The sequence below is a fragment of the Eutrigla gurnardus genome, assembly GCF_963514095.1.
Source record: "Eutrigla gurnardus genome assembly, chromosome: 9".
Classification (NCBI taxonomy): domain Eukaryota; kingdom Metazoa; phylum Chordata; class Actinopteri; order Perciformes; family Triglidae; genus Eutrigla; species Eutrigla gurnardus.
In genome coordinates, this window is record NC_139923.1 from 5593656 (window position 1) to 5617432 (window position 23777).

The following is a 23777-nucleotide window of genomic DNA, read 5'->3' on the forward strand; positions in this document are numbered from 1 at the left end:
AAAGCTAACAACATACGTCGAATATCGGCGCGATTCCCGCCACAACTGATCGTCAGAGGAGAAAACCCGGATGTAAGCACCAGTGTTTTTTATCTGTCAGATCCTTTACTGCTCCAAAAAAGTAGAGTTACAAGTAAAATAACTGCATTGACACTGACATTAGTGTCACTACCATACTGTAATAATATTAGGCCTAATTTTGTCACAAGCACTGATACTTAGTAAGATTGAGCCTACTTATACCACAATGTAAAAATACCTAACAAGTAAAAGTCTTGCTTTGATACTGGGAAATAAGTACTAATACCACACTGTAAAAAGTGGATTTCAAGTGTAGATACTTCAGTAATTTACCTCAAAATAAACACACTCTGTTAAGTAAAGTCAAGTAAACCTAATAATACCACTCTGTAAAAAATATTAATAACAAGTATTCATAGTAGAAGTACTAATACCAAATAGTAAAAATACAAGTAAAAGGCATGCATTGAACACAGTAAAAGCATGTACAATCAGTAAAACGTAGTTAAAGTATTTAAAAAGTCTGTATTGGAAGGTTTAGTCCTCTGAAGAGTTTAAACTATGATCATATGTTCTGAACCAAATAGCAGCACATTACAAACTTAAAAAGCAGTTTATGTGCCAATAAGATGGAACACATTACATGTGTAATTGGAAAGCCAGACAACACTATTAACGTTTTCCATGTCAACATTCTTCTTTGTGAATATTTGCAGGTAAAATGTCCCCAGAACTTTATTTGGACCCTGCTTCTAAACACAATGACTTCCAATGAAACGCTGGGGAGAGTTGCTGCAGCAGAAAAGAGCTTAAAACCAGGAGAATGACAACTCTTTCTTTAAATGTGAATTGATGGTAGACAGACTTAAATCCTACTCATGAATTACCAGTCGTCTGAACAAAATGTGTTTTGAGAATTTAATACCTTGAACAGGTTAGACAAACATTCAGCAGAGACACAGGTATAAAAATAGAAGACATTGAAATAAAATAGAACTGCTAGAAAAAAAAACATCTCACATCCTCGTCTGAATCCATTTTGCACTTTAAAGGCAGATCCTGTTCATCCTGCAAGTGAATCAGAATTGAATTTGGCAGGTTTTCATGACTGATCTGTTAGGATGCAGACTTTTTTCATGTCCATGATGATGAATAATCTTCAGCAAAGACTTTGAGTTCAGTCAAATATCAAACTTTTCTTCACAGATAAAATGTCCGTTCTCCTCATACTCCTCTCGTGTCACCACTATCTCGTCGTAGTCTGGACTGTGAGCCAGCAGCTTCCCTCCTTCCCACGAATAACAGATCGGACTGCAGGACAAGACAGTACACAACATTAATGACAGTATTCTCTGCATTAGCATCATTAGCATGTCAGGAAAGTCTCATTTTGTTGTATGTAACTGTTGAAGTACAAGACTCTGTAGTAGGGTTGTCCCGTTCACGTTTTTTTTGCTCCCGATCCGATCCCGATCGTTTGAGTATCTGCCGATCCCGATATTTCCCGATCCGATCACTTTTTTTTTCTCCTGATACAATTCCGATCATTCCCGATAATTTTTTTTATTTGGGAGAATACTAATAATAATAATAGAGCTGTTTTATGACTGAACATACTGTCGATGACTGTGTAGGACACAGCAGGATTCTGGGTCGGGCTTGGGCTTCAGACTCGCGGTGTGAGCGGACCGGAGCAGAACCGGACCGGTACTTCGCTCCGCTCTCTGCAAAATCCGCTGCCCGCGCGTGGCCACTTGCTCGTTCAGCTACGCTCGTTTTGACTACAAACATGTGCGCACACCAGAGCGGAACGGGACGGGACGGGAACCGGAGCGGAACGGGAACCGGAGCGGGACGGGAACCGGAGCGTACTTTAATAATAAAAAGGCCGCTGTGTGCTTCCACTGCCCGCTCGCTCAGCTCCACTCGGGTGGCTGTAATTAAGCTGACGAACGGCTGACGTTCTTGCATGTGATGTTGATACTTCACCTGCGCGGCTCGCGAAGTTGCGCACGTTGTATTTTGGAACAATCCCAGCGGAGCAGCGCTCTGATCAACAGACACGGGACGAGCCGACTGTGCGCACGAGGGTGATAAAAGCCCACCACATATCACTAGCGTTGTTTACACTGCAACTTTGACAGGCCACCGGCCACGAAATTCCCACCCTGCGTCAGGCGCAGAAAAACAGTCTCGGGTAATATAAATATATAAATATGCGATCGGCTTTTCTGATCGGCACTTTGACCGATCGCCGATCAACCTGTTTAGGGTCCATATCGGCCGATAACGATCGGCGGCCGATCGATCGGAGCATCCCTACTCTGTAGACTTTCAAACCAAAAGTGTGGTCAGTGACGTCTCTCTCTGAAGCTGTGATGTCTGTGCGTTGGGTACCAGGATGTAACGTTACTATAACAACAGGTCTCTCTGTGTGTTGGGTACCAGGATGTAACGTTACTATAACAACAGGTCTCTCTGTGTGTTGGGTACCAGGATGTAACGTTACTATAACAACAGGTCTCTCTGTGTGTTGGGTACCAGGATGTAACGTTACTATAACAACAGGTCTCTGTGTGTTGGTACCAGGATGTAACGTTACTATAACAACAGGTCTCTGTGTGTTGGTACCAGGATGTAACGTTACTATAACAACAGGTCTCTCTGTGTGTTGGGTACCAGGATGTAACGTTACTATAACAACAGGTCTCTCTGTGTGTTGGGTACCAGGATGTAATGTTACTATAACAACAGGTCTCTCTGTGTGTTGGGTACCAGGATGTAACGTTACTATAACAACAGGTCTCTCTGTGTGTTGGGTACCAGGATGTAACGTTACTATAACAACAGGTCTCTGTGTGTTGGTACCAGGATGTAACGTTACTATAACAACAGGTCTCTGTGTGTTGGTACCAGGATGTAACGTTACTATAACAACAGGTCTCTCTGTGTGTTGGGTACCAGGATGTAACGTTACTATAACAACAGGTCTCTCTGTGTGTTGGGTACCAGGATGTAATGTTACTATAACAACAGGTCTCTCTGTGTGTTGGGTACCAGGATGTAACGTTACTATAACAACAGGTCTCTCTGTGTGTTGGGTACCAGGATGTAACGTTACTATAACAACAGGTCTCTGTGTGTTGGTACCAGGATGTAACGTTACTATAACAACAGGTCTCTGTGTGTTGGGTACCAGGATGTAATGTTACTATAACAACAGGTCTCTCTGTGTGTTGGGTACCAGGATGTTATGTTACTATAACAACAGGTCTCTCTGTGTGTTGGGTACCAGGATGTAACGTTACTATAACAACAGGTCTCTCTGTGTGTTTGGTACCAGGATGTAACGTTACTATAACAACAGGTCTCTCTGTGTGTTGGGTACCAGGATGTAACGTTACTATAACAACAGGTCTCTCTGTGTGTCGGGTACCAGGATGTAACGTTACTATAACAACAGGTCTCTGTGTGTGTTGGGTACCAGGATGTAACGTTACTATAACAACAGGTCTCTGTGTGTGTTGGGTACCAGGATGTAACGTTACTATAACAACAGGTCTCTCTCATTCTTTCTCTTCCCGGTTGATAGAAATAGTTGCTGGATAAAACAGACGAGGCACAACGTTTACTGAGCAGTTTCATACTTAAGTTAATTATACTACGATAAACTGAGACTTACTGGACTTGAAAAATGTACTTTTAAATTGACAAACATCATAAGTGTAAATCATGGTGCAATTCAAAGGGGATCAAAGAAACATCTGTCTTTCACCGTTGATTACCATACATATTTGTTCCAAGATAAGGTCCCATGGTGTATCCTGCAGCAGAGATGGTCAGCTCACTTCTGTCAAACCTCACCTCCAGATTTTGGTTACTTTTTTAACTAATTCAACCGTCTGTGTGATTTATTGGATTCCACACAGTAGATCCTTTTGGAAACACCAAAGGCTTTTCAAATACATGTAGTTGAACTCAACACCGATGTGGAAAAAAAGTCGAGGCGTGTTTGGGTTTTTGCACAAAGAAATAAAACGCCATGTTCTGAAAAAAAGTTGTTAATATACTTTACAGCTGAACTCACTTTGCAGGTTGCAGGACGGACACAGGGAGGTGTGCGGGGGCCAGAGATCGCAGCTCTGCCTCCAGTCGCTCTCTGAAGCCTGTAAACAAAATGTTTCCTCCAGTCAGGACGATGTTCTGGTAGAAGTGGGCATGCATCTCTGATGGAAGAAAGAAAACACTGTTAGAGGCTTCACACACCTGAGGACATCAGGAATAGTGGTTGCATTTAAAGATCCAGCTGTTAAACTTGATCTCAGAGACGGCAGCATGTAGTCTGACCTTCTGGCAGGGTCTGGATGGAGTGCACGATGGCCTCTGGGATGCCCGTCTCCTGGATGCCGATGTCCGACGGGTGGAAGAGCATCTCAGGAACAGCGAAGCGCTCATTGGCCAACCTCAAGATCTGCTCTCCTGTCTTGTACTTTCCACTGAAGACCATCTCGTCTTGTGGCTGGTGGACAGGCGGACATGTTGACTAAGGCTGGACAGCTATACAGACACGTCACTCCGTCATAACAAATATAGTAAATGTTTCTCACCTTGCAGAAGCCTTTCTTGATGGAGCTGAAATCTGGAAGAACATAATCCCTCACCACAGTGTTTTCCTCCCCCTTCAGCCTGACAACAAACCACACAGGACAAACTTTAATATTTGTATCCCATTGTTGATCACCTGGTAAACTACGACTTAAAGGAACAGTTCCGCATTTTGAAAACATTCTACATGAGAAGTAATTATCAAACACACAATCCTCCATACAACCACAGTTTGTCTCTTTTATGCCCTTTGATGCAAATTTACAATATAGCCAATAGCTTTATAGCCCCTTTAGATCACATTCCTGGTCATATTGTTCAACTATTTAACAATATTTGCAGTAAAATCCAATACTTTATACTTCCTTCCTTTCTTAAATCTGCTGTGTGTGTTTTCTGTGGGCTTACTGGGACACCTCCATGTCTTTGTAAAACTGCTGTGAGACGTAGCAGACATCTTCTTTCACCTGGTTGATGACGTGAGTTTCATCCATGACATGCAACTGGCTGGAAGGAAGAAAGAGATTCTTTATGGTCAAACAATTCTACCATTTGCCCATAAAAATCCTCTTAATATTAAGAGGATTTCTACCACTCAACAACACTGGAAATAACTATTGTTCTGGCAGAGACTCTCAGAGTCAAACCAAACAAGCAGATGATAGGGAGGTGACTTCACCGATATGAAATGATCTCCTTCAGGTGATTGGTCAGCAGCTTCCCTCCTACGTTGAGCCTGGAAGGCAAAATAAACCAATAAAACTTAAGTTATTGTTACTATATAACATGCTGTTGCAGATGAGTGATGATTGTTTCAGCCGTCCGACCTGAAGATGCCCTCCTTCATCTTCTTGCTGCGACAGTAGGGGGCGATGTGGGTGAAGGAGAAGCCGCTGTCGACCACTAAACAGCAGAGCTCCGAGGGTTTAGTGTGGAAGTAGTGATGAGCGCTGAGTGAGCCAGCTGGAGGAAAAAACACGCTCAGCCGAAGAATCGAGAACAACTAGTTTCACAAGACGAGAAGGAAGCTGATTCCAGAGAACAATTTAAACTACTGCACAAGTAGACCCCTTAATTCTGAAGGACTGGCATTTAACCCAAAACTTGGCATTTAAAATCAACATTTTGCAGTTTACATCCATGTCTGTACAACATGTTGTCACTTCATCATTTTATCCTATTAGACATTTGTGTAAAATTGTCATAATTACAATATGAATTCTAGTTATCTTTTTGTGTCGAACCTCACGCTCACCGTTTATTCTGAGAGCTGACTGGAACTGGTACTCCTCAAACAGGATCTCGGTCATCGATTCCTGAATGGAAGAGAAGTTGAAGTATGGCTCTGTGATGATGATGCTGGTGTCTACGAAGTCCACCTGGTCCCAGAACACACCACCAACAGCAGAGGAGGAGACAATGAAATCAGATTAGATCAGCAGACAGAGTGATAGAAAATGTTTCCAGAATAACAAACACAAACATTTTCAGTGAAGAAAAGACAACTGTGAACAAGAATATAAACCTTAAACTTCTCCTTTCCGAACAGATGATCCCACACTTTCCTCTGGACATCCCAGTTGACCAGATAACCCTGACGAGAAAGAACAGAGGAGAGCAAAGAGTCTCTGAAACATTACAAACCAGTCCAGATGTGACCTGACGTTGCACATGTGGGCATCGCTCACCTTCTGGAAGGGGAGGATGTAAAAGAGACCTGAAGGATCTTTGATCTCATCAAGCTGATTGGCTGTGAAGGTTTTTAATCTGGACGTCTTGGAGCGAAACTGGCAGTTTGGGATGACGCTGAGGAAGAAACAGAAAGTCACACAGATCTGATAACTGGATACTAAAGAAAGGCAAAACATACACATTAGGCTACCTGTGCTATTATCAGCTAGCTATTGTGTATAAAAACAGGGTTAACTGTATATTTATGCTTCAGAGGAGAACTCAAGTCATCCACTTTGTAGTGATTTTTTAAAGATTGTACTGATACATCCAACTTAAACTTGACTAATTGTTGGGATAGTTATAATTAAGGTGTAATAATGTTGTTTTCCCAGAACACAAAAAATTACAATCAGAAGAATTGTTAATCAATATGAATACAGAGCGGAGAATTCTATCTACATAAAAACCACGAAAAGAGTCATAGAAATATGTTAATCCAACAACCTCTTTTCACAACCTAATTTACCACAGAGGTAAAGTTTATAGCAGGCTTAATAATAACACCAGCATAGCAAATCTGTGGGTTTAATTACGACCTATTTAAAGTGTTGGAATGAAAGAAACCATGTGCGAAATTGGCTTTAACAGGCAAAGCACTTTACAGTGTATTTCCTGTATGACTCCAAGTTTTGATGTTTATGTAGCAAAGTGATATCTGATATCCTAGACATTTTGATGCATATAAACTGATGTGTTGATGTCAGATTTACAAAACATGAGGGTCATTCCGTGTCATTTCATGAAATGCCTCCCACCTGACCATCTCAGAATGTCCTGAAAAAATTTGAGTACAAAGACACACTTGTTAATAGGACTAATCCAAAATATTAGGTCTCTACTGTCAACAGTTTTCTCATGAAACATCATTGAATGAAGGGTAGTTTAGACGTTTTTTTGCATCATGCTCTGAAAAGCCATTTTTAAACGACATTATCTGGAAAACTATCTCACCTGTGGCCTTCAAAATGTTTACAGAGTATAAAATCGGGAGGATGTTTTGCCTCATTTTGTCGCAGTGATTTTTTAAAAATCCTGATATTGGTGGGGTTTTTGTGGCTGGTTTTGGTACTGCATGTCTTAATAGCCTACCAGTAAACATCACAGGAGGTCAATTCAATTGTGTTTTTTACCATTTACCAAAGACTTACATGTGACTAAATGCTACTGATAAATTTAGCCTTACGAAAACATTCAAATGTAGCACAGTTGTAGAGACAATAAGTCCTTGAATGTGAGTTAAACATGCTGAAAGCAGCTTTTAATGTCTTAAACCATGAACAAACATAGCATAATATTGAAGACTGTACATTTTGTCATACTGTAAGTATATAAATTACACAACCAAATCAAATAATAATCTTGATTTGAGCATGAGATTTTACATTACAGTACAAAAGTCTCCAAAGTTTGATATTGAATAACAGTTTGTCTCCCTCTCTTTTAGATCCAATTCCTTCTTCACATTCATTAATTTGTCAGTCACTTTACAAATTGTCTAATGTACATCTCTGCTCTGTTGTGCTCATCTTTTTTGATGGCATACATGCGCCCAGTTTCTGTAGAGGGAACGTCAAATCTTGCAATTCTCTGCTGCAGTGGGACATTGCACATGTCTTCTCTTCTTGGCCAGTAGAAACTCTTGGTAGGGTCATGTGGGTGCATGAGCTGAACCAGTACATCTTCATCTTCATCTGAAACATCTCTGATACTTCCTATCCACCATTTCTGATCATAACTCACATATTGTCTCATAGTGAGCATAGAGACAAGCTGTTATTCAATATCAAACTTTGGAGACTTTTCTACTGTAATGTAAAAATCTTTATGCTCAAATTAAGATTATTATTTGATTTGGTTGTGGTATTTATATACTTAAAGTATGACAAAATGTACAGTCTTCAATATTATGCTGTGTTTGTTCATGGTTTAAGACATTAAAAGCTGCTTTCAGCATGTTCAACTCACATTCAAGGACTTATTGCCTCTGTAACTACAACTGTGCTACATTTTAATGTTTTCGTAAGGCTAAATTTATCAGTAGCATTTAGGCACATGTAAGTCTTTGGTAAATGGTAAAAAACACATTTCAATTGCCCTGCTGTGATGTTTACTTGTAGGATATTAAGACATGCAGTACCAAAAACCAGCCACAAAAACCCCACCAATATCAGGATTTTAAAAAATCACTGCGACAAAATGAGGTAAAACACCCTCCCGATTTTTTAATATGATTTTAACAAGAATATGATCTTTTAAAAAAAGTAAGTTTGGACCTGATACTTGTTGTCAGTTTTTTTTAATATGACTCTGAAGTTGGGCAAAGATGTGTTTACTTCCATTTTTGAGCCTTAATATCTGAGAAACTAATCATCTGAGAGAGACCATATTTTGTAGAATGTTTAAGCTAACACCAGAGATAGAGGCAGAAGTGATAGAAGTCTTTTATCTACAAAAATGGGAGCTCAGCCACTCTTCAAATGTACTTTATTTCAACAAGCCCCTTTTTAAGTACCTACCATACTAGGTTATCATTGAGCTACACCCCTGATATTCCATGTCTGGAGGCTATTCGTAACAGATATACTCTGTAAAAATTTTGAAGGCCACAGGTGAGATAGTTTTCCAGATATTGCTGTTTAAAAATGGCTTTTCAGAGCATGATGCCAAAAACCGTCTAAACTACCCTTCATTCAATGATGTTTCATGAGAAAACTGTTGACAGTAGAGACCTAATATTTTGGATTAGTCCTATTAACAAGTGTGTCTTTGTACTTGAATTTTTTCAGGACATTCTGAGATGGTCAGGTGGGAAGATTTTCAGAAATTTGATGAAATGACACGGAATGACCCATGAAGCTAAATGCCTGCTGAAAGTTGTGGTTATTTCCTCGGTACAAGAGAACGGGACGCTGTTATAAACAACAGTAACATTATGGTATATACATATGTCGTAGCGCTATACTACAGATCATAACGGCGGACTTGTTTAAAATTAGCTAGCTAGACCGACCGTTGATTTTTATTAGCAGCAACATTAGCCACCTTGCTATGATAACTGAACGTTACCTGACTTTCTCCTGGCTGTATCCTATTTTCGCCGTATAGGCTCCATTGTCCAGGACTAATGTGGCCATTTTTTACCTGTACTAACCGCATACAATGAACGAGTCAAAGGTATTCCACAGTTAATTAAACAGAGCACTTCTACACTTGGAAAGTCAACGCTCCGCCATTAAATCTCCGTTTAATCGTGCCACCAATCCCTCTTCTTGTCTGTTTCCGGCAGACTAGACAGGCAGCCAATCAGATCGCGTTCTCAATTCTTCTGTATGTTCATTGGCTGTTGGTATAGCCAATCACATACAAGATTTAGGGTCCTTTACGAAAAAAGTTCGGTCAGAAACAGAATTTGATTGTTCTGTTCCTCCCCAAAAACATTATTTTGTTATTAGTATTTTTTATTGGACACACATTACAGAACATACACGATTTCGTATAGACTACAAAAATAGCAGGCATAAGTAGAATTCATATGTAAAAAACAAACAATAATTTCTTAATCACTAGGAGTAGATAAGAAGAAAAATAAATTACATAAATAAATAAAACAATAAGCAACTATATATTTACCCATAAACCTTTATTTCTATTTTACTAGAGAGCATTGTTTTTGCCATAATAGTCTCTGGTTTGTACTCATAGTTTCAGTTCAGTGTCTCTATGAAACGTAATATACTATCAGAGAGCTCTGGGAGACTACACCAAATTTGTTCACACCAAATTGGTGTGGACACGGCTGCCTGGCTGCCCGGTGAAGTTGTGCAATGAGTTGAATTGAATTGAATTGAATTGAATTGAATTGAATTGCATTAACTGGAGGAGGATACTTTTGCAAATTAGTATCTGATCTGATACTCATTTTATGTAGAAAATGTATAGATTTTTTTGACAACCCTATTCAGTAAAGGGAAAGGACAAACAATAAGGCAGACATTGGGTAAATCCTGGTCTCGGAATTGGGTCTTTTTGCCCAGAGCATACATGTGATTAATTCTCATTCTGACTTTACAAGAGAACAAATAACATCTGAATGCACCTTGAGTTGTGAGTCTTGTAAGGACAATCCAAGAATTGGGACGTGGCAGCAGGAACACTCTTCTTCTGACTACTACCAAAGAAGTAGCAGAGCTGAGGGATTTCTGTGTTTTTACTTCTAATGATGCAGTAATTTATTAATCCAGGGGTCACTTTATACACAAAAGTCTCAAATATCAATTGCTCCAAATCCCACAAACACGTTGTGTTCCTGCTGCTTTCTAATCCTGCAGTTGCTTTTAAAGGTTGAACTGCTCCTTTAGGAGGAACACGGCGGGTCACTCCAGGTATCTGGGGATGCAGCCTTCTAGGTCGATGAGCTCGGGCCAGTTTTCATATTTATTCTTCGAGCCGTCGCTCTTCAGATGCTGAAACAATCAGACAGCAAGACAACACTGATTTGTATCAAACAACAATAAACAAGAAAACTTCTGGAAAATATCTTGCCCTTTTAGAGCTGTGATAGTCGATTAATTGATTAGTTGATCGACAGGAAAAGCACACGTCATAGTTTGTTTTCTGGGAAGAGAAAAATATTGATATATTGATGATTTTTATAGAAAAATACTTTGTGTTTGTGTGTATTATGTATTTTTGATTAATGGCTTCAACTTTTTTATTGGGTGGGGTACATTTGAACAGCAACAAAAAGAAAAGAAAGTGGCAACTAAAAGTAAAATAATATTGTTGGGATTGGTTCATTTGCATATAGGCTACATAAGCACTTACATCAAACAACAAGGAAAATATACATGTAGAAATGCCATAATCAAGGCAGTGACACACAACCTTTTCTATACCATTTAATTTGTGGATTTTCTATCAACATTTTTGACTGTCAAATATATCGCAGCAGTCCAGAAAGTCAGAGACAAAGTCTTTGCTTTCACGTCTGCATTACAGGTTTAGTGTGACAGTTGGCATGCCCTGGACCAGGTCAGTTTCCCAGCATCAGTTACCATAGTAACTGGCCATGGACTATGTTGAATTATTTCATGGAATTGGATCAACAGAAAATGAGTCAGCTTCAACTGATATTATGGAACAGGGGGAAATTTTTGCGCCGCAGTACGGAGTATGAAGACTAAACAAAAAATAGACAGCAGAGATTATTGATAAGGGATAAGCGATAACAGCAAACAAACAATGTTTGGCTTCACAATTCAAATCCAGTAGTTGTTACCTTCTCAAAGCTGCTGTGTCCTGATGCTCCTTTCCCACCAACAAACACCCAGTTATCTCTGAATCCCAGGGACTTTATGGAAGAGCTTCCCAGTTCAGCAATCAGCTGCTTTGCATCTTCAGTCAGCCTGTTAAGTCGACAGACACAGTGTGGATCAGCCCCTCAATACTTTTTGTACCAAACTGGGTCTGCTCATGCAGAGCAGATCAATGTGTAACAGAACTAGATGCGCAGGGACTACAATCATCTCTTAGTACAGAAAGTACAGAAATCAGGAGCAAAATGAGCATTCTCATTCAAATCAACGTAAAACGATGAGCGGTGGCCATTTATAGGTGTGCCGTTACCATTGTGATTATTGTAAAAGGCCATTTCTGGATAAACTATACAGACTTATGACAAATTTTAAGGACTAAAAAAAGCATTGGAGTAGTAACATTACCTAATGCCTTACTTACTAGTTAGCATTAGCAGGTAACCAGTGCAACGGTGGAATTAGCAAGCTAACAAGAGCTAGCTAAGTAGCCAAACAAACTAATGCTTCTCACTCATAGCTTAGGAAAGCACTTTGCTATAGACAGACAGGCTCATTTTCTGTAACAAGTGTAGCATAAAAGCATGGTAGACTCAACAAGCTTACTAACTAGTGGACAGCTGTCCAGCTAGTTAGTTAGCTTGCTCACACCATGCTATTTGTCTGGTTACAGAAAATGAGCGGAGCAGTGGTGTGTTGGGTCTAATGCAATTATGAATCTATATTAAAATACATAAAAGTATAACATTTGGTTTTGAGATTCCTAAGAACTGATTACGTTTCAGGTATTCACCTCCATGTTGACATTTCTCTGTTCAAAAAAGGAAGAAAGACATTACTTTGATGACGGCTCGTCATAGGAAGCCATCAGCACAACAGATCCCATCTCGATACTCTTCACAAACTCAATGAGAGGTTTCACATCTGTAACACAAACATGCCGTCCATGTTTTAAATGTTTTACTGAATCATCCAACGATACAAAACTACATAGTAGTTCAATTTAGTTCATGTCATCTTCTACGTACCGCCACTATACATGTCAAAGTGACCGGTCTTTATGACTTTCCCTGTTTTACCTGTTATAGAAAGAGATTTTGGACAAATTTTATTATCACAGGTCGTTAACGCAGCACTAGAGGCGAGGCAATGATTTACTGGTTCAACACTCACCATTTATTGTAACAATGTTTATTCCAGGTCCAGCATTGTTCATGACTGTTCCAAGAACCCTGAGAAGAATTGGATTGACTGTAAATACCAGCTGTCACAAACATGACAAGAAGGGACCAGGAGGACTAGAGGATCAAAAGCATCAGAAGACTAAAAGGAAAGGACCCCAAGGACCAGAGGACCCCAAGGACCAGAGGACCCCAAGGACTAAAAGACCAGAGGACTAAAAGGACCTGAAGGACCAAAAAGACCAGAGGACAGAAGGACCAGAGGACCAGAAGGACCAGAGTACCAGCAGGACCAGAATGACCAGAAACCAGAAGGACCAGAGAACCAGAAGGACTGAAGGACCAGAGGACCAAAAGGACCAGAGGACAGAAGGACCAGAGTACCAGCAGGACCAGAAGGACCAGAGAACCAGAAGGCAACCCCTTTCATTTCCCCCTTGAGTTGGCCTCATTCATTCTGGTCTGTGTTTACATTCCACCACAGAACAACGTGCAGGGTGCACACTGTCAGCTGGCTGATCAGATACTGACCGCGGAGCAGACTAACCGGGATTGCTTTGTTATTGTCCTCTGTGACCACGGAGGTAATCTGGACCATGAACACCCCAAATACCGCCAATTGATTAAGTGCCAGTCCAGAGAGGAGAACACTTTGGATCACTGTTAGACAACTACCAACAGGGCCTTGCCATTCCCCAATGCACTGGGTCACTCTGACCACGCCATGGTTCACCTGATTTCTGCATACAGGCAGAAATGAAAACTCTCTAAACCTAAAGTTGCTAAAAGCAAGCAAAAGTTGCACAGCAACAACTCTTCTCTGTCCTGGTGCCACAATGGTGGAATGAGCTCCCTGCTTATGTGAGGACCACACAGTTGGGTTAACCTAGCAATTGGGCATGCTGGAAACTTGTTCTTTTGAAATCCTTACTGTACTGATAGAGATATACTGTTGCATTTTCTTCTGACAAATGTACTTATTGTAAGTCGCTTTGGATAAATGGATCTTCAGGCGTGCTTGGACTGTACTGACTAGGATGTTTTCAGGACTCCCACAAACAGTCTAGATAAATACACAGTGGCTGTGGCAACATATATCAGCTTCTGTGAAGACAGCTGTGTACCATCTTGCACCAGGAAAATATTCAACAATAAAAAACCCTGGTTTACAACAGGACTCAGACAGCTACGGTCAGAAAAGGAGAAAGTGTTTAATAGTGGAGACAAAGACCGGTTCAAATAGATTAAATACAGATTTGGCAAGGTAGTGAGAGATGATAAACTCTTGTATTCAAAGAGACTCCAACAGCATGTCTCAGATAATGACCCAGCATCTGTCTGAAGGGACTGAATCCACAACGTTTCGCCCTTTCGCTGCAATGGCAGCCTCGTGCAAGCAACTACCGGCTTTCTATCCTCTTCGGTTCAGTGTTTTCAGCTTGTTAAATGCTCCGGTGGCTCACCTAACACGTCTTCGATACGTCACCATATGCTCCGGCTCAACCGGCTCGGTCCATTCATGGCCGGCTCCATCTCGGTACCTTTTACAATGACGATGGTGCAGGAAAAAGGAGTGATACTCCCGCAACAAAAAGGCAATGTAAGGCAGTGTGAGGAAGCAGCATTAACCTGTGTGACTCTGTCAAGACCAAAACCTCACGCCACAAAAAAAGTTCCTTCCCATCTGCAACTGGCCGGGACCCCCACCGTCACACACTCTTGTGACAAATGCTGTGTTTTTGTCTATTGTGTTACGGCTCTCTTCTCTGCCAGTCTTTTTCTCTACTGCTTTACTGGCAGGTATGGAGAGCCTTGATTACTTAACCACACCTTCTTTAGGCGCGGCCTCAAGAAGGCATAGGAGGCCTGCCAGCTGGGAGCTCACTCTCTGACTCAGGCTTGCTGCAGCACGACTACCAGCTACTCTGTTTGGTTTGATGCACCTTTCAACATGCCTACACCATATTTCTATTCATCCACACACTGCTAACACAACTGATATCATACACCTACATACTCTACACCTATTAATAGTTAGTTTTGGTACATTTTGGTTTAATACACTATTTTTTAAACATTGATGTCTGTGTGGCCTCCCTTTTTGTTGCTATCTTTGAGCCAGATGGTAACAAATGGGGTCTTGCCCATTCAGGATCTGGTTCTGGAAGCTGGTAAGAAAAAAAACACAGATTTTGGTTTCTGTTCCAGTATGTGCTGGCTTTGGTATTGTCACTATTGTTTTCTGACATGATGGTATTTGACTGCAAACATTTGGAACTCTCATCCCTGTTAGGCACAAGCAATGTGTGGCACTAGTTGCCTCCATTGACCCCTTTTTTGTTTTAGTTTGTTATTTTTGTGCTGTCAGTGGGTAGAGCAGCGTCTCTGGTGCACTTCAGGGCTGTCCAGGTGATTTACGACATAGCTGGATTTCAACCGAGTCGCTGGGTTCAGTGAAGACTAGGGTCAAGTGAGTGAGCTAGTATTGGTTAGCAGTTAGTCAGAGGGATTGGGTTTCACATTTAAAGGTGCCATCTGACAAATCAGAAATTAGTGACAAAATCTAGCGATTTAAATGTTTGGTGCTGGTTAAGATACCCGTTTATATATTCAAAATGTCTTCTATTGAAGGTTTTGTTGAGTGTCCAAATGAAGAATTGCTAAATTCATACAAAAAAGACCAGCTCGTGAAATTGGCTGACTATTATAATCTTTAACTAAAAAGTTAAATAAAGATGAATTGTCACATTGGTCACATTAAAGACCCACTTGGTAAAAATGGAAATCATGTCTGAATTTGCAGGGAGTGAAAGCACACCTTCAGAGTTGGGTAGTTCTTCTGATTTACCTTCCCCACCAGTTGTTGGGCTAAGTAAAGAGTCCAATGTTGCTTCGCTTCTGTCTGGTCTTGGGGCTAGGTTAACATTTGATCAACAAAAGCAACTGCTCCTTTTACAACTACAAAGGGATCAGGAGACTAATCTAGAGTTAGAAAGGTTAAGACAGAAGGCCCACCTGGAAATTGCTTTTGCTGAGTCAAAACAAAAGATGGATTTGGAACGCTATAAATTGGATCTTATGAGTGAGGGTACATTTTTGCCTGGGTCACAAAAGGCTGAAGAGCCAGTAGTCTCTATTCCTCCTACTCCATCGTTTAACATTGCTGATAGTTTGAGGCTAGTGCCAAAATTTAACGAAAAAGATCCAGACATTTTATTTCTGTTGTTTAAACAGTCAAACAGAGCCCTGATACGCTGAACATGGTCTTCCCACATGTCACTGTATATCACGACATCGTCCAAATACACAGCACAGCCCACAAGACCTGCCACCACCCGATTCATCAGACACTGAAAGGTGGCAGGGGCATTGCGTAACCCAAACGGCATAACTGTGTACGAGTACAACCCACTGGGTGTGATAAAAGAAGCAATCTTCCTAGCTCTAGCAGTTAAAGGAACCTGTCAGTAGCCCTTAAGTAAATCAAACTTAGCAGACCCGAGCTGGTCGACACAGTCCTCCGTTCTTGGGAGTGGAAATGAATCAGGCTTGGTTTCTTTGTTTACCTTGCGTAGATCAGGTCATGGTCTAAATGTACCATCAGGTTTTTTAACCAACAAGCAGGGGGAAGACCAACTAGACGCACATGGCTCAGCAATATTATTTTCGACCATATATTTGACTTCTGCTTCTAAATGTTCACGTTTTTCAGGTGACATGGAATAAAAGCGTCGTCTGACTGGCTCAGCATCTCCAACCTCTATGTCGTGTTCTATGAGAGTGGTGCGAGATGGTATATCTGAAAACAGGCATGGATAACTTAAGACATAAGTCACCAACTCTGTTCGCTTTGGTCCAGGCAAATGATCCAACATAACTTCAATGTTGGCCAGTGACTCAGAATTTCTGCCTGTTTTGTTTCTATTTTAACTGTGAAGCGACTGAGTAGTATGAAAAGCGCTCTGAAGATAAAGTGTATTAGTATTAATTCATGATGAAACACCTACAGGTTGTTTTGGATGCAGATCTTTGGAGCCACAACGTTGGCGGCTCCACTCTGGATATAGAAGCTGATGAATTCCTCTGGACAGTCTCTCTTCGTGATACATGATCCAGCTGGAGAAGAAACACAGATTTATTGCCCCATCCCCTCATGCATTCATCCTGATCAGGTGAATGGATCACTGACCTTTAGAGAACAACTTGTTTTTCTTGCTGGACTTATCAGAGCTGTCAAAGACAGCACGACGCAAATCATCTGGAACGACAAGGGTTACACAATCTGATGTTAGTCAAGTAAAAATGTCAGGTTTACATGTTCGGTCTTCAGAATCAATATTCCAGCAGACTCGAGTGAATTCAGACTGTTTCAGTGCAGTTGTTTCAGTTTAACCAGTGACAATGTTCACTGGTGACTTCCAGCTGAATGTGTCCACGGTTGCTCGTCATGTAGATGGTAGAAGTAGATAATAAACACACATGTATTGTGTAATTGATTGAGGGCTTCAACGTGGACACACCTGCCGTCACCAGCGAACAAGCACGCATTTGGCTGAGACCTGAGAGTAATTAACACAGTCACTTCTAAAACCCCTAAAACACAGGCGACGTCTATAAATGTGTCGACTACCACTGGGCTGTTCGTAAAACTCAACAAAGTCAAAGCTCATCACAGATAACATAATTGGATCATCCAGTGACTTGATGCTTGTAATGTCTCACTGATGTTATGTTACACACACATACATGTATGGACACTAAATAATGTATTCTATCCACTCACTATGGAAAGTCACTTGGTTTAGCTTGGAATCACCATCGTTGGTGGTTAACTTTCTCACATAACATTTTACACTTGTTGTTGCACTCCACCGTTCTTCTGTTACCACACTGTGTGGACACACTAACGTAGGTCATGATTGTTTACAAACTGTAGAAGAGTTTATATGAGGCTTCAGTTGTCTCAAGTAATCCAATTAAAAGTGTTTTAACTGTTCTGACAGATCTTTCACGGTTGTCTGTATAATTCGTCTTTATGCAGACAAAACTGTACTTATAGTGTCCAGTTCACCATTGATGGAGGTGTAATGTGTGTAAGTACATAAGTACTGCAGTACAAATTCAAGGTACATTTACTGTACTTGAGTATTTCCAGGTTGTGCTACTTTCTGCTTCTCCTCCCCTACATCTCAGAGGTAAAAATGTTTTACTGCATTTGTCTGACAGCTTTAGTACCTGTGTTCATGTTGGATGTTTGTGATTAACTGAAGGATGAACTTTCTTCTTTGTCTCTTGAGAAAGTTCCATAACTTCTTGACCAAAAATATTTAAAAAGCCTCTTGGATAAATTGGAAAATGCATCGTCACAAGGCTGAAAATAGGAGATTTTCACAGGATGCTGATCGAATATGATGCATTCCTGTAGATTCAACAACCTGACCCGACTGCAGGACTTTTACTTATAGTTGAGTATTTTTACTATGTAGTATTAGTATTTTTTTCTCAGGTAAAGGATACACAAAGTTTGAAATTATTTATTTGTTGCCTCTTTTTTATGCTGCAGTTAACCATTTCTAACCACATGATTTAAAATCTTCATGTCATGGTTGAAACTGGCTCAAAACGCCATTTACTGTTTTAAATCTATTCCTCAAGGTCATTTCTGAGATGTAGTTGCCAGTTCGGGACTAATCTATGTCATCAAATGAAAGAATGTCAACATCCTCTTATCTGACCCTCATCCTCACCTCACTACACAGCCATCTATTGTTTTCACATTTTCAGTGAACACTGTGTAGCATTGCAAACACAGCACCACACCAGCCTTTTGTCTCCTTTTTGTTGATTGAAATTAATCTATCGTCCCGTGTTCCCACTCTTATTCGTCATCTTTATAGAGCCCTTGGCTCAGTGGATTAGACAGAATGAGAAGATAAGGGGGATCATGGTGTTCCAAGAAGAACACAAAATTGCCCTTTTCGCAGATGACATTTTGATATGCTTGGGGCACCCAGCTGCTTCCTTTCCAGAATTGCTCATAACCCTGAGGGGATACGGTTTATTATCAGGTTATAAACTAAACACCAACAAATCTCAAATTTTGACATTTCAATACGCCCCTAGCAATCCATCAGAGAGGAATTTAAAGTGAACTGGGAATCAAAGTCAATTAAGCACCTTGGTGTGAATATTCCTAAACATTTGAATAGGATAGTATAAGAGAACTATGACCCCCTAATATCCAAAATCAAGTCTGACCTGACTAGATGGAATCTAGTGCCCTTTTTAGGGCTAGGACAGAGGGTAGAAGCAATAAAAATGAATGTGCTACCCAGATTAATATATCTGTTCCAAAACATACCAGCAGATCTTCCAAAGGGGAAATTCCAAGAATTAGTCAAATCAATATCCCGATTCATCTGGCAGGGGAAGAGGCCAAGAATTCGCTATAATACTCTTCAACTAGCAAAAGACAAAGGAGGCCTCTGTCTCCCAAATATTAAGAATTACTATCAAGCGGTGCAGATAAACATTTTAGTTAATATTTGCAACCCTTCTTATAAAACAAGGTGGAAAGACATAGAATGTCAAATATCTAGTGATATTCCATTACAAGCGATCATCTGGGACAGTGGGTTGGTTGCCTGTCTAAAAGATATAAACCCATTGATAAAAACGTCAATTAAGATTTGGCACAGGGTAGTCAATGAAAATAAGGCTAAAGAACCATATTGGATCATAAGATGGATAGGATATGACTCAGATTTCTTACCAAACAGGATGGATGCAAGATTTAAACAGCGGGCCGATAAAGGGGTAAAACACTCTGACCTCTACGAGGGGGGCACGCTGCGACAGTTCCAAGATCTTAAAAATCTATTCGGTTTAACCAGTCAGGATTTCCACAGATTTTTGCAACTTAGACATTACCTAAGGAAAATGACGAGAAAGGAAGAATTGCAACAAACTAATTTGGGTATAGTGAAGATATTTCTACTCGGCTACAGGTCAGACCCTGGACGTGGAAACATAGCAAAGATATATAAGGTGTTACAGGAGGTAGAGGGGAATGACACTGCATATATAAAGGAGAAATGGGAGAAGGAGAGTAACGTTGTGATGCAGATGGAAATGTGGGGGAAAATTCTTTCACAACAGTGGAAAAGTACATCTGCTTTGGCCTGGAGAGAATTTGGGTGGAAGAGTATAGCTAGGTTTTTTAGAGTTCCGGCTCAAAGGATTTCTCCGGGAGCAAGTACATCCTGTTGGAGATCCTGTGGCGAGAATAAGGCAACACACTTTCACGTGTTTTGGGCCTGCCTGGTCATTTCAAAATATTGGAAAGAAATTAAACTGACTATGGAGAAAATTCAGAAATGACTGATTCCATCAGAATTTGTGACTTTATGTCTGGGACTAAAACTGGACACTGTGACGGGGCCTGAAAACAAATATATGTATAATATCCTATTACTAACGAGTAAGAAAGCAATCACAAGCAAATGGTTGGTAAAAGATCCTCCTACAGTCGAGGACTGGTTCAAAGTGGTTCAGGATATTTTTATAATGGAGAAGCTAACATTCACTCTCAGGCTTGAACAAGATAAGTTTGAGAGTTACTGGAAAACCTGGTTAAACTTTATAGCAACTGTAAGCCAAGATATTGGGTAATATGATAAATCCCCCTAGTTTTTGACTCCACTCATTTGGTTCAGTTTTCTTTCTTTGGTTCAGCGAATAGAGATATACATGAAAACCATTTTACTTAATCTATAATTATTGTCATTTGTGTTGTTGATTTTGCAATCGCAGTTATTATCACCCCACTATAAGATGTTATTTGCAAGAAGAGTTATGAATCAGGAATGGTGAATATGGAGCAGACAAATGTTTTCATTTTACAGCCGTTATTGTTTATGGTATTGACTGCTGTGCACATACCTATTTTATTTACTTTATTTTTTATTTTGTAATTATCACTACCACTTCTTATTTTTGGATTCTTGAGTTCCTTACCAGTCCGGAACATGTGTGGAAGTCCTGTGATGGGGAGTGTGGCTGCTTTTGTAATGATGTGAATTTTTCTTTCTTGATTAATGACATGTATACATACATAAGAGCAACATGTATAACTTGTTTTTCTTTAAATAAATAGTTTAATAATAATAATAAAAAACAGTGATAACGGAGCAGAATACTGTGGTATTAAAAGGTCCTACCTTTGATATCTTTGGATGGGCTGCTGTATTGCTGCAGGATGAGGGTGATCACAACAATCGCTGGCACGAACACCAGTACAAACTGTAAAAGCTCTGCAGGAGACAAACACAGACATCAAGCTAACTGAATCCGCTGCACTAGTCAGACCAGATCTCTACAGGATAGGGGACTGAGAGTCTATCCAGTTGAATGAATCCACTTAAATATGTCACCAAACTGGATAAAACAACATGACACTCAGAGTGAGAGAGGATGACTACAAACTTCAGACATGCAACTTATTTACTAAAGATAAAACGGAGGAGTTTGAGCCTCTAAAACTGTTTAAACTAAATAGTTTGAGGAAAGAAACAAGAAGAAATGAGAAAGAAATAAGGTTGGAAAAACCTAGATCTGTTTTTAAAGAATACTAAAAATGAGGGGGGAAATGTAATTTATATACACTATATTGCCAAAAGTATTCACTCCCCTCCAAATAATTGAAATCAGGCATTCCAATCACTTCCATGGCCACAGGTGTATAAAAGCAGCACCTAGGCATGCAGACTGTTTCTACAAACATGTGAGAAAGAATGGGTCGCTCTCAGGAGCTCAGTGAATTCCAGCGTGGTATTGTGATAGGATGCCACCTGTGCAACAAATCCAGTCAGGAAATGTCCTCATTCCTAAATATTCCAGTCAACTGTCGGTGGGATTAGAACAAAGTGGAAGAGATTGGGAACGACAGCAACTCAGCCAAGAAGTGGTAGACCACGTAAAATGATAGAGCAGGGTCAGAGGATGCTGAGGCACATAGTGCACAGAGGTCAACAACTTTCTACAGTCAATCACTACAGACCTCCAAACTTCATGTGGCCTTCAGATTAGCTCAAGAACAGTGTAGAGAGCTTCATGGAATGGGTTTCCATGGCGATCAGCTGCATCCAAGCCATACATCAGCAAGTGCAATGCAAAGCGTTGGATGCAGTGGTGTAAAGCACGGCGCCACTGGACTCTAGAGGACTGGAGATGCATTCTCTGGAGGGACCAATCACGCTTCTCCATCTGGCAATCTGATGGACGAGTCTGGGTTTGGTGGTTGCCAGGACAACGGTACTTGTCTGACTTTTGGGGATGACCCCTTCCTGTTCCAACATGACTGTGCACCAGTGATCAAAGCAAGGTCCATAAAGACATGGAGGAGAGAGTTTGGTGTGGATGAACTTGACTGGCCTGCACAGAGTCCTGACCTCAACCCGATAGAACACCTTTGGGATGAATTAGAGTGGAGACCGAGAGCCAGGCCTTCCCTCCAACATCAGTGTGACCTCACAAATACACTTCTGGAAGAATGGTCAGAAAGTCCCATAAACACACTCCTAAACCTTGTGGAAAGCCTTCCAGAAGAGTTGAAGCTGTTTTAGCTGCAAAGGGTGGACCGACGTCATATTAAACCTTATGGATTAAGAATGGGATGTCACTTAAGTTCATATACGAGTCAAGGAAGGTGAGTGAATACTTTTGGCAATATAGTGTAGGTTGGGAACTTTGCCTTTGAATAACAGTTCATGTTTATTATACTTAGTGTGTTTGAAAGTTTTCTTCCCAAATAATCTTTAGGGAAAATGTGAGAGTCCACTACTCCTGTATCTTGTCTATGTGAACATATTTTATCTTCTATATTACTCTTTTTAAATACAACAATAAAATCCTATGTTAATGCATCAGACTGCTAAAACATACGTTATATATTTATTGTTATTATTATATTTTACTTTTACCTATAAATCTACGCTAAATACATGACATGAAGAGCTTGAAAGAAGTTTGATGTTTGTTTTAGGAGCTGAAGCAGAGAAACCACACCTTAAGGGGATTATTGTCCAGGTAACTCAATAAGGATGTAACCATAACCTTAACACACACACACACACACACACACACACACACACACACACACACACACACACACACACACACACACACACACACATACACACACACACACACACACGTTGAATGAAAACTTACTGAAGTTATGTTGTCTTGCCATTTTTGTTTTTCCTGTTAAAAAAGAGAAAGAAATACAGAATGCAAATTTACAATTTGGTATATATGTGTGTATATATACACACACAGAGAGTAGAGAGGAAGCCGATTGGAAATGAGAAGCTGGAAACTGTTTGACATTTTGTCCTGAAAAAATGACTCAGATGATGAATTGATTTAAAAAATAGTTGCAGATTAGCTTTCTAATGAAAAGTACTCAATTACAAATAAAGTAGGAAGTAACTTGCAAACAAATACCTGAAGTCACCTCTGCAGGTGCGTCAAAGCCCCTCCGTTCAAACAGTGAAGTCCAGAGAGAGAAAGAAGACTGAGAACAAAAGAGATGGATAAATAGTGTTGTGGCACTGACCCACTCCCACACTGACCCACTCTGACTGTGAGCATGTCGTGCAATACGGGTACAATGAGGTGTTCAGTGCACTGATACAAAACCAGTTAATCCGGTTCCACCTCCCGGGAAATGATAAAACCGGAGGGACAGAGTCCACTGCTTATCTGATGATGACATCATCATTTGAATGCTTTATTCATAAAGTTTTAAAGGTTAACATGCAGCCCGGAGTCAGAGTGATCACCTGTGAGGCTGCACAACACTCTGAAACTTGAATCATAAATCGTGTTTTTCATCTGTATCTCAGTCTGCTTTAAAATACAA

At 40.4% G+C, this 23777-nt stretch overlaps 2 protein-coding genes across 2 annotated transcripts; both read right to left on the minus strand.

The window, feature by feature from the left end:
- Window positions 1–925: 925 nt before the first annotated feature.
- On the minus strand, window positions 926–9608 carry LOC311018893 (actin-related protein 6-like). Its single transcript, XM_084018000.1, has 11 exons — window positions 9427–9608; window positions 6315–6432; window positions 6152–6220; window positions 5882–6005; window positions 5454–5589; window positions 5306–5362; window positions 5035–5133; window positions 4629–4707; window positions 4369–4540; window positions 4109–4247; window positions 926–1332 (listed from the first exon to the last, which is right to left on the minus strand). Exons 1-11 carry the CDS (start codon window positions 9492–9494, stop codon window positions 1203–1205), a joined length of 1191 nt encoding a protein of 396 aa, XP_083874126.1. The 5' UTR covers window positions 9495–9608; the 3' UTR covers window positions 926–1202.
- Window positions 9609–10024: 416 nt separating this feature from the next.
- Window positions 10025–23507, minus strand: LOC311018894 (protein FAM3C-like). Its single transcript, XM_084018001.1, has 10 exons — window positions 23360–23507; window positions 23084–23116; window positions 21073–21165; window positions 17043–17111; window positions 16861–16969; window positions 12846–12904; window positions 12701–12751; window positions 12512–12596; window positions 11639–11765; window positions 10025–10823 (listed from the first exon to the last, which is right to left on the minus strand). Exons 2-10 carry the CDS (start codon window positions 23103–23105, stop codon window positions 10734–10736), a joined length of 705 nt encoding a protein of 234 aa, XP_083874127.1. The 5' UTR covers window positions 23106–23116; window positions 23360–23507; the 3' UTR covers window positions 10025–10733.
- Window positions 23508–23777: the final 270 nt, after the last annotated feature.

What these genes read in the sequence shown, in the direction of transcription:
- LOC311018893 (XM_084018000.1), bottom strand. Translation starts at nt 9,494, where the DNA reads ATGGCCACATTAGTCCTGGACAATGGAGCCTATACGGCGAAAATAGGA. An exon ending in TACAGCCAGGAGAAAGTCAG is followed by an intron (nt 6,433 to 9,426) that starts GTAACGTTCAGT and finishes TTTCTTCCTCAG; the next exon opens with CGTCATCCCAAACTGCCAGT. An exon ending in TCCGTCCTGCAACCTGCAAA is followed by an intron (nt 1,333 to 4,108) that starts GTGAGTTCAGCT and finishes CTTGTCCTGCAG; the next exon opens with TCCGATCTGTTATTCGTGGG.
- LOC311018894 (XM_084018001.1), bottom strand. Translation starts at nt 23,105, where the DNA reads ATGGCAAGACAACATAACTTCA. An exon ending in GGCAAGACAACATAACTTCA is followed by an intron (nt 21,166 to 23,083) that starts GTAAGTTTTCAT and finishes TGTCTCCTGCAG; the next exon opens with AGCTTTTACAGTTTGTACTG. An exon ending in AAACATTGTTACAATAAATG is followed by an intron (nt 12,752 to 12,845) that starts GTGAGTGTTGAA and finishes TTTCTATAACAG; the next exon opens with GTAAAACAGGGAAAGTCATA.